An 11,587-nucleotide genomic window follows, 5' to 3' on the forward strand; every position below is an offset into this window, starting at 1 on the left:
AAATCCCAATGACATGTTTTACAAAAATAGAAAAATCCATCCTCAAATTCATATGGAATCCCAAGGGAGTCCAGATAGCCAAAACAATCTTGAAAAAGAACAAAGCTGGAGGACTCACACTTCCCGATTTCAAAACTTACTACAAAGCTGCAATAATCAAAACCATGTGGTACTGACATAAAGACAGACTTACAGACCAATGGAACAGAATAGCACTTAGAAATAAGCCCTCTTATATATGGGCAAATGATTTTTAATAAGGTTGCCAAGACCATTCAATCAGAAAAAGACAATCTTTTCACCAAATCGTGCTGGGAAACTAAATATCCATATGCAAAAGAATGAGGTTGGACCCTTATCTAACACAATATACAAAAATTAACTCAAAATGGATCAAAAATGTATGTAAGACCTAAAGCTACAAAACTCTTAGAAGAAAACATAAGACAAAAGCTTCACAACAATGGATTTGTCAATGATTTCTTGGATGTAACACCAAAGATACAGGGAACAAAAACAAAAGGACAAACTGGACTTCATAAAAATTTAAAATGTTTGTGTATCAAAAGACAGCATCCCTGTGATCCCAGCTACCTGGAAGGCTGAGGTAGGAAGACTACTTGAGCCCAGGAGTTCACAATCAGTCTGGACAATAAAGCAAGATACTATATTTAAAGGGGAAAAAAAAACAGCCCAGGCATGGGTTCACGCCTGTAATCCCAGCACTTTGGGAGGCCAGGGTGGGCGGATCACCTGAGATCAGGAGTTCAAGACCAGCCTGACCAACATGGTGAAACCCCATCTCTACTAAAAATACAAAATCAGCCAGGCGTGGTGGTGCATGCCTGTAATCCCAGCTACTCGGGAGGCTGAGGCAGGAAAATCGCTTGAACCCAGGAGGCGGAGGTTGCAGTAAGCCAAGATTGCACCAATGCACTCCAGCCTAGGCAACGAGAACAAAATTCCATCTCAAAAAACAAACAAACAAACAAAAAAACCCAAGGAGAAAAAAAAAGACTTTATCTTCCTTTTCTCCATCACAGTGCAGGATCAAGGTAAAAAAAGAGAACTCTGGCTAGACGAGGGCTCACAATCATAATCCCAGCACTTTGGGAGGCCAAAATGGGTGGATCACTTGAGGCCAGTAGTTCAAGACCAGCCTGGCCAAAAAGGCGAAACCCCATCTCTACTAAAAATACAAAAAATTAGCCAGCCATAGTGGTGCACACCTGTAATCCCAGCTACTTGGGAGGCTGAAGCATAAGAATTGCTTGAACCTGGCAGGCAGAGGTTACAGCAAGCCGAGATTGTGCCACTGCACTCCAGCCTGGGTGACAGCAATTTTCTGTCTCAACATCTGTATGGAGGAGACTGGAGATGACTGACCACAGCAGCCAAGGTGTTGGAGCAGCTCATAAGCCAGACCCCTGTGTTCTCCAAAGTCAAATACATTGTCAGATCCTTTGGCATCAGGAGAAATGAAAAGATAGCCATCCACTGCACAAAGGGCCAAAGCAGAAGAAACCCTGGAGAAAGGTCTACAGATGCAAGAGTGTGAATCAAGAAAGAACAACTTCTCGGATACTGGAAACTTTGGTTTGGAGATCCAGGAACACATAGATTTGGTATCAAATGTGACCCATGCATTGGTATCTACAGCCTGGATTTCTATATAGTGCTAGGTAGGCCTGGTTTCAGCACTGCAGACACATAGCACAGAACAGGCTGCACTGGGACCAAACACAAAATCAACAAAGAGGCCATGCGCTGGTTCCAAAAAGTAAAAGAAAGGAAAAGACCACACGGTATCAATGAGTAAAAAGGCAACCCACAGTAATGGGGAAAAAATTTTTGCCGTTCATGTATCTGAAAATATCCAAAATATATAGAAAATTCCTAAAACTCAACAACAAAAAAGCAAACCAATTTAAAAATGGGCAAAGGACTTAAACAGACATTTCTCCAAAGAGACACAAAATGGCCAGTAAACACATGGAAAGATGCTCAACATCATTAATCATTAGAGAAATACAAATCAAAACTACAATGAGATACCACCTCACACCCAATGGATGGCTACTTGAAAAAAAAAAGAAACAGAAAATAAATGTTGGTGAGGATGTGGAGAAATTGGAACACTTATGCACTGTTGGTGGGAATGTAAAATGGTCCAGCCACTGTCAAAAATAGTTTGTCGGTTCCTCAAAAACTTTAAAATAGAATTATCATATGATCCAGCAATCACAATTCTGGGTAAATACCCAAACGAATTGAAAACCCATATTCATAGCAACGTTATTCATAATAGCTAAAATTAAGAAGTAACTCAAGGCCGGGCGCAGTGGCTCACGCCTGTAATCCCAGCTCTTAGGGAGGCCGAGGCGGGCAGATCACGAGGTCAGGAGATCGAGACCATCCTGGCTAATATGGTGAAACCCCGTCTCTACTAAAAATACAAAAAATTAGCCAGGCGAGATAGTGGGCACCTGTAGTCCCAGCTCCTCGGGAGGCTGCAGCAGGAGAATGGTGTGAACCCGGGAGATGGAGCTTGCAGTAAGCCAAGACCGTGCCACTGCACTCCAGCCTGGGCGACAGAGCAAGACTTGGTCTCAAAAAAAAAAAAAAAAAAAAAAGGAAGTAATTCAAGTGTCCATTGACATATGAAGGGACAAGCAAAATGTGGTATATACATACAATAAATACTATTCAGCCTTAAAAAGGAAGAAAACTCTGACATTTGCTACAACATGGTCCAACCTGGAGGACATTATGCCTAAGTGGAATGAGCAAGTCACAAAAGGATAAATACTGTATTATGACTCCACCTGATTAAGTACTTAGAGTAGTCAAAATCATAGACAGTCGAATGGTAGGTGTCAGGGGTTGATGAGAGAGGGAAATGGGGAGTTATTGTTTAATGCGTATAGAGTTTCCGTTTTTCATGATGAAAAGAGTTATGGAGGTGGATGGTAGTAATGGTTGCAGAATATTATGTATTTAATATCACTGAACTGTACACTTAAAAGTGGTTAAGATGTTAAATTTTATATTATGTGTATTTGAAAACGACTTTTTAAATTGGGAAAAAAATAGGGGAGGGAATAGGAGAGGCATAAGAAAGAGAACCAGTAGCGCATTATGTAGGGATCTGTAAACTTTAACCTGTGAGTCAAACCTGGCCCCTGCCCTGCCAGATTTAAGAATGATTTTTACAGTTTTAAAGTGTTCTTAAAAAAAAAAAAAAAAGATCAGAAAATAATGCAACAGCAACCACATGTAGAGGGGTACGGTAGCTCACGCCTATAATCCCAGCACTTTGGGAGGCCGAGGCGGGTGGATTCTCTGAGGTCAGGAGTTCGAGACCAGCCTGGTCAACATGGTGAAACCCCATCTCTACTAAAAATACAAAAATTAGTCAGGCATGGCGATGTGCGCCTATAATCCCAGCTACCTGAGAGGCTGAAGTGGGAAAATCGCTTGAATCCGGGAGGCGGAGGTTGTGGTGAGCTGAGATTGCACCACTGCACTACGGCCTAAGAGAGCAAGACCCTGTCTCAAAAAAAAAAAAAATGTTTTCCAGTTTCATCCATGTCCCTACAAAGGACACGAACTCATCATTTTTTATGGCTGCATAGTATTCCATGGTGTATATGTGCCACATTTTCTTAATCCAGTTTATCGTTGTTGGACATTTGGGTTGGTTCCAACTCTTTGCTATTGTGAATAGTGCCGCAATAAACATACGTGTGCATGTGTCTTTATAGCAGCATGATTTATAGTCCTTTGGGTATATACCCAGTAATGGGATGGCTGGGTCAAATGGTATTTCTAGTTCTAGATCCCTGAGGAATCGCCACACTGACTTCCACAATGGTTGAACTAGTTTACAGTCCCACCAACAGTGTAAAAGTGTTCCTATTTCTCCACATCCTCTCCAGCACCTGTTGTTTCCTGATTTTTTAATGATGGGCATTCTAACTGGTGTGAGATGGTATCTCACTGTGGTTTTGATTTGCATTTCTCTGATGGCCAGTGATGAGGAGCATTTCTTCATGTGTTTTTTGGCTGCATAAATGTCTTCTTTTGAGAAGTGTCTGTTCATGTCCTCTGCCCCTTCATTCTCAGTAAACTATCGCAAGGACAAAAAACCAAACACCGCATGTTCTCACTCATAGGTGGGAATTGAACAATGAGAACTCATGGACACAGGAAGGGGAACATCACGCTCCGGGGACTGTTGTGGGGTGGGGGGAGGGGGGAGGGACAGCATTAGGAGATACACCTAATGCTAAATGACGAGTTAATGGGTGCAGGAAATCAACATGGCACATGGATACATATGTAACAAACCTGCACATTGTGCACTTGTACCCTAAAACCCTAAAGTATAATTAAAAAAAAATAATAATAAAAAAAAGAAAATGATAAACCACATGTGATCTGCAAAGCCTAAAGTATTTAAATAAAATAAATATTTATTTCTCTGGGCCCTTTACAGAAAAGGCTTACCAACCCCTGAGGACCTCGCAACTCCTAAGTCTCCTATTTACTAAAGCTTAATAACAGACTTGCACCAAGAAGGCTATTTGAAAGAAAAAGGCTAATCTGAAAAAAAAAATCTCTTTACACAAAAATTATTGTAAATATTAGACACAAGCAAAGAACTATTCTATTCGTTGGTGATAAAGTAAATCTCTTCTAAGGCAAGACTTGAAATGTATATGGATCATAAACATCAAGTTCAAGATAATGGTTAACTGTAGCTGGAGGAAAAGGGATGGAGAGGGAAAAGGGGGGCTCCAGCAATGATTGTTTTGTTTCTTAATCTGGGTGATGAATATACAAATGTTTATTACATTGTTCTTAATAACTTTTTGTAAGTCTGAAGTATTTTGTAACTAATATTAAAAAAAGAAATTAAATAAACACATACGGAAAAGGTAATATTGCCTGGTTTTATTAAACAACCAAAATAATTTTAAAATTTGCACTTGTTATATGCACTGCATTTTTAAATAAAAATCTTCAAACAACAGAAGCCCCAGAGTACAACTAGTTAAGTGTCACTGGCTAGACTTAAGATTGCCACCAAATTTCCTCTCTGGCACCTAGTTTAGAAACCTAGTCATCATCTTCGATATCCACAATTCAAGTTACCAGGGCTGAGTAAACAATAGCCTAAGAAAGTTTGTTGATACAAGTTTTTCTAAAAAATAACCTTTTAATTTTAGAATACTTTGGGGTTTACAGAAAAGTTGCAACAGCAACTGTTAACAGCCACAAAAAGACACACAAAACACACATACTCAGTAAACTGTGGAGAGCCTCTAAAAAGTTGAATAAATCAATTCTAACTAAGCAGCAGTTTCTAGCTCATTTTAAAATTGGCAAGTTATTTGGAAACTAGTCAGGGTTATCTCGAAATATCCGTTTAATCTAGTCTATGAACAAACAGGCAGATGAAAGGGAAAACTGCAGCACAATCAGAAATTTATACTAGCTTAACTTGTCTTGGTCTTTTAAAAAACATAAACTCACTTTATAACTTAATTTTTAATGTTTAAAGACAGAGATGTTTACTTGTTTAGTAGGCGTGCAGAAAATACTGCATCTAGAATAAAGAGAACAGTGATTGCTTTTTAGAGGTAATAATACCAACGTAAGTGCTTAACCATCTGCAAAACAGGTATTCAGTCTTACTTCCAAACTGACAAACTACATGAAGTAGCATATAAAAGTGACACCTAAATTTTTATTGACTATAGTTTAAAAATAACGCACTTTTCAGTATGGAACAGTGATCAAATCAAACATGCTATTTTCTCCTAAAAATCAGACACACACAGCAACCGGGTGTCATTTTTATTGAACAGAACGCGGAGAACCAAGAAACTGGGACCCTCAGGAAATGCAAATAAAATCCCTCTCCCTGGACCGCGCAGTAGGGGGCCCAGCAGCGACGCCCCGGCGCTGGGAATCCTGTCAGCCCTCTCCCTACCTGCATCTCACCACCACCTGGATGTTCTTCCCCTTCTCCTCTTTCTTCTTCGCAGACGAATTTGGCTGCGACGCCATGACGGTCCCCGCCAAAAAATCAAGGCCCGGCCGCGGACCGGTGCGCTGTGAGGAGCGGAGGGGCTTGGCGGCCGACAGGGGCCGGAGTCTTCCTGGTCCCTCTTGGGCGCTGGCGTGGCCTGGAGGACCGACGCACGCAGTTCGGCGTCCCCGCTCTCTACCCGGTACTCTGGCCGTGGCGTTTGTCCCGCGCCAGCCGGAGCCGCCAAATCACTAATCTCGTCTCCGCCCGAATCCCCAGAAACCGAGCAACGACTGGGCGCCTCAATTTGAAAAAGGGACCCAGTAGCCGGACCAATGGTTGCGCTGGCGCGCAAGGCACCATGGGATGCAGTATCCTCACCGGAGCCCCGCCCACGGAGCGTGGCCTACGGGATCGTAAAGAGGTGGTCTTTGCGCTTGCTCCGGAACTTGGTAGTCCAGAGCCGAGACGCTAGAACTGAGTATGGAACTTTTAGCGTAGCGTGGCTCAACTTACATAACGTCCCTAGCCCAAAATTCCCTCAGCTGCAGAGAGGAAATAATATTAACCATCTCAGAGGGTTAGGGTGAGAATTAATGAGCTTGTGGAAGTAAATAGATTGGAATATACGGTAAGCACTCACCATGATTATAATTATTAGAGAATTGTAAGAGGGCAATAGAAGCACAGAAGAGAGGTCCAAAGCGAGCCGCCATCCCGGAGGCAGAGACCAGAATAGTCTTTTTTTTTTTTTTTTATTGTGAGACGGAGTCTCGCTCTTGTCACCCAGGCTGGAGTGCAGTGGCGCGATCTCGGCTCACTGCAACCTCCGCCTCCCGGGTTCAAGCGATTCTGCTGCTTCAGCCCCCGAGTAGCTGGGATTACAGGTGCGTGCCACCACGCCCGGCTAATATTTGTATTTTCAGTAGAGATGTGGTTTCACCATGTTAGCCAGGCTGGTCTCGAACCCTGACCTCAGATGATCCACCTGCCTCGGCCTCCCAAAGTGTTAGGATTACAGGCGTGAGCCACTGCGCCCAGTCCAGAATAGTCTTGAAGAATAATTAATGTTGGGGCCCGGTGGCTCACTCCTGTAATCCCAACACTTTAACGGGCCGAGGTAGGAGGATAGCTTAAATTCCAGTTGTTTGAGACCAGCCTGGGCGACATAGGGAGTCCCCCCCCCCCCCCGCCTCCCAACGGGTCTCAACAAAAAATAGGGGGGGAAAACAGCCTGGTGTGGTGGTGCGTGCCTTTTGGTCCCATCTACTCGGGAGGCTGAGGCAAAAGGATCGCTGAACACGGGAGATCGAGGCTGCAGTGAGCCGGGATTATGCCGCTGGATCACTCCAGCCTAGGCGACAGAGCAATGCCCTTTCTCAAAAAGAAAATAATAATAATAATTAGGAAGTGTTAAGAGATAAGGCTACTACAGGTTCCAAATCGTGATGAAATGGACACTGAATGCCATTTGGAGGACTCTGAATTTATCCTTTAGTCATCATCTCTAAGCGACTCCAGGCAAGAAAGCAGGGTCCGCCTCGATTTTAGAACGACTGCACTGACCGACTGACGCAGGCCGCGGGCGCGCTGCTCTCCCCGCTTCTGCGCGGCGCTGCGGGCGGTAGCATCTCAAGGAAGCTGCGCAAACATCTGCCGCCCCGGCCTACGGATCCCAGCATGCAGCGCTCCTGGGGCCTGCGCGCCCCCGGTCACCTCCGGCCTGCTGCGGGCGAACTTTTCGGCGTCTTGGCAGTGCCTGGCATGACTCGACCGCTTTAGGTGTGGTACGCCGCACCAGGAAATACTGAAACAGGAGCCTATTGTTATGAATAACTTTAAAATCTTAAGGAAATTGAACACTTGAACAAAGGATTTTTAGCAAAGCAATTTTATTTTTGCGCAGAGGGGTGCCTTTTTGGCCAGTCGCCATGATAGCACACCTAAACAAAGGGGCAGGAGTCTTTATTTTTGACGCAAGTCCTGCCCCTGTATCTTTTTCCCATTGGCTGGGGTCGGGTCGTATAATCTAAACTAATTCCGGTTGGCTAAACATTTGATTTTTTTTTTTAGCTAAGGTGGGCACGTAAAAGAAAGCGGAAAGGAAAGGGGAAGGGGTGTCTGTAATCGGCTAGAAAGTTAGTCCTCTTTTCAAATAAGGAAAGGAATGTGAGCTGGTATTGATAACGCCTGGTATTGTGGCGTGCCTGGGCATTTAACAAAGGCAAAAAGGAAAAACGTAACTCTATCTTTTTTTTTTTTTTTTTTAGAGACGGAGTCTTGCTCTTTTGCCCAGGCCGGACTGCAGTGGCGCTATCTCGGCTCACTGCAAGCTCCGCCTCCCGGGTTCATGCCATTCTCCTGCCTCAGCCTCCCGAGTAGCTGGGATTACAGGAGCCTGCCACCGCGCCTGGCTAATTTTTTGTATTTTTAGTAGAGACGGGGTTTCACTGTGTTAGCCAAGATGGTCTCGATCTCCTGACCTCGTGATCTCCCCGCCTCGGCCTCCCAAAGTGCTGGGATTGGAACTCTATCTTCTTATCTCCACCCTAATATTTCTCATCTGGATACTGGTGCTAACCAGAACCTTTGATTCCTCCACGTGTAGTGGAGTCCTGTTGATTTTATCTCCCCTGCGATGATCACCCTAGTCCAAGGCTCTTATCTCTTCCCTGAACAACTGTCATCTACCTCCTTAACAAGATTATCTTCTGCCCTTTTCTCCTCCCCCCCGACCCCTTCACTACATTTACTCAGCAAGGGAAGTGTCTTTTAAGAAGTAAGAAAATAAGATTATGCTCTTCATCTGCTTTTTAATCTTACACTACCTTCTCATTTGTATTTGGAATGAAATCCAAACTCATTACTATGCCCCGTAGGGTCCTCATGATCTGGCCCTTGTCCATACCACCAACTAAAGGCACTTTCCAAAAGTCTTATTACCATGCTTCAGAGCTCCTAGCTTTTTCCTGTGGCCAGGCCCTTGTACCTGACGTACCCTCTGCCTTGAACTCCGTTTGGCTCTTTGCATGGCTTACCCATCTCATTCTTCAGCTCTCAGTTGAACTTTCTCTTTTAAAAACACCTATCCTGACCACCCTATCTAAAGCACATTCTTCATAATTTCTTTTTTTTTTTTTTGAGAAGGAGTCTTGCCCTGTCCCCCGTGCTGAAGTGCAGTGGCGGGATCTCGGCTCACCGCAAACTCCGCCTCCTGGGTTCAAGCAATTCTTGTGCCTCAGCCTCCTGAATAGGTGGGATTACAAGTGCCCCACCACGCCCGGCTAAGTTTTTTTTTTATATTTTTAGTAGAGACTGGGTTTCACCATGTTGGCCAGGCTAGTCTTGAACTCCTGGCCTCAAGTAATCTGCCCTCCTTGGCCTCCCAAAGTGCCAGGATTACAGATGTGAGCCACTGCACCTGGCCTTCCTCTTATAACTTTCTATCTCAGAACCCTGTCTATTTTCTTCTTAACACTACAGACAATATATTGTGTGTATTGACAATATATTACATTGTCAATATATTGTGTGTCTCCCTGGATAGAATGTAAGTTTCATTAGGGACCCTGTGTTTTTGTTCAGTATTATTTTCCCAGTGTCTTGAACAAGCCTTACACCAAAGTAAGGCTTTACTCAATAAATATATATTGAGTACCTGAAGGAAATTACTTAACCTCTATCAGCCTTGGTTTCCTCATCTGTAAAATGGAGATAATAATAATTACTATTATTGTGAGGATTAAAATAACATATAAATTGCCTGGGATATAATAGGAAAAAAAAATTTCTCCTTTTTGGCTGGGCACGGTGGCTCATGCCTTTAATCCCAGCACTTTGGGAGGCCGAGATGGACAGATCATAAGGTCAGGAATTCGAGACCAGTGTGGCCAATAAATATGGTAAAACCCCGTCTCTACTAAGAATACAAAAAAATTAGCCGGGCATGGTGGTGGGCGCCTATAGTCCCAGCTATTCAGAAGGGTGAGGCAGGAGAATCGCTTCAACCCAGGAAGGAGAGGTTGCAGTGAGCCAAGATGGCACCACTGGACTCCAGCCTGGGTGACAGAGCTAGACTCTGTCTCAAAAAAAAAAAAAAAAATCTCCTTTTCTTTCTTTTTTTTTTTTTTTTTTTTGAGTCAGGGTCTCGCTCTATCACCAAGGCTGGAGTATAATACACCATCACGGCTCACTGAAGCCTGGACCTCCTGGGCTCAAGGGATCCTCCCATCTCAGCCTCCTGAGTAGCTGGGACTATAGGCACAAGCCACCAGACCTGGCTAATTTTTTTTTTCCTTTGGTAGATATGGGGGTCTCCCTATGCTACCCAGGCTGGTCTTGAACTCCTGGTCTCAAGTAAACCTCCCACCTCAGCCTCCCAAACTGCTGGGATTATGGGCATGAGCTACCCTGCTGGGCCATCTTTCCTTTCTCTTTAGTAAATATTCAAACAGTATATACATTAACAGTCACATGGGTTGATGCAAGAAATTCAAGAGTCTCCATTTGATAATAGTTACAGCTACCATTTACCTAGGGTTTACTGTGAGTCAGACTCCATGCTAAAGGCTTTGTGTGTATCATCTCATTTAATCTTCAGAACAACTTTGTGAAGTAGGAACTATTATTTTCCACTATTTTATCAGTAAACTAGCCAAATAAGTTTGTCTGTAGTCATACAGCATATGACTGTAATTACACTTTAATCATAGTGTAAGGTTAACAATTAGGGAAGGAACTTAGAATTCTTTCCCATTCCAACTTTCAGGTTCTTAGCTACTGTCTTTCCCACTGAGTTTTTTTCATTTACTAAGTGCACATGTATTTTTTTTTTTTTTTTTTTTTTTTTTTTTTTTTTTTTTGAGACAGAGTCCCACTCTGTCGCCAGGCTGGAGTGCAATGGCACAATCTTGGCTCACTGCAACCTCTGCCTCCCAGGTTCAAGTGATTCTCATGCCTCAGCTTCTGAGTAGCTGGGTTTACAGGCACGCGCTACCACACCCAGCTAATTTTTGTATTTTTAGTAGAGACGAGGTTTCACCATGTTGGCCAGGATGGTCTCGAACTCCTGACCTCGTGATCCGCCCGCCTCGGCCTCCCAAAGTGCTGAGATTATAGGCGTGAGCCACCATGCCTGGTCGCATCCACTTTTATCATACTCTTTTTGAAATGCTTACTGTGGGCCTGGCAATGAATATACAGGCTGAATTATTGTACTTGCCCTCAGGGCTAAGTCTAATAGAGATAGTCAGGGTCTAATGGCCCCATGTAAGTGTTTTGTTGCACTAAGCAGTCTCTGAAATGTCATTTTACATTGCCTTTGTTGAGTTCAAACTACCCAGGCTAATAATCAACATTTCTTGGCTGGCCACGGTGGCTCACGCCTATAATCCCAGCACTTTGGGAGGCCAAGGCAGGTAGATCACCTGAGGTCAGGGGTTCAAGACCAGCCTGGCCAACATGGTGAAACCCCATCTCTACTAAAAATACAAAAATTAGCTGGGTGTGGTGGCACGTGCCTGTAATCCCACCTAGTTGGGAGGCTGAGGC

At 43.8% G+C, this 11,587-nt stretch overlaps 1 protein-coding gene across 1 annotated transcript in view; it reads right to left on the reverse strand.

The window, feature by feature from the left end:
- The window catches only part of KIF11 (kinesin family member 11), a 65,049-nt gene extending 58,485 nt beyond the window's left edge, over window positions 1-6,564 (reverse strand). Inside the window, exon 1 of the mRNA XM_055255329.2 lies at window positions 5,999-6,564. Coding sequence (XP_055111304.2) covers window positions 5,999-6,075 — 77 coding nt within the window. The 5' untranslated portion in view covers window positions 6,076-6,564. The remainder of the gene's footprint in view (window positions 1-5,998) is intronic.
- Between the last annotated feature and the right edge of the window lie 5,023 nt (window positions 6,565-11,587).

Source organism: Symphalangus syndactylus, chromosome 2 (assembly GCF_028878055.3).
Source record: "Symphalangus syndactylus isolate Jambi chromosome 2, NHGRI_mSymSyn1-v2.1_pri, whole genome shotgun sequence".
Classification (NCBI taxonomy): Eukaryota; Metazoa; Chordata; class Mammalia; order Primates; family Hylobatidae; genus Symphalangus; species Symphalangus syndactylus.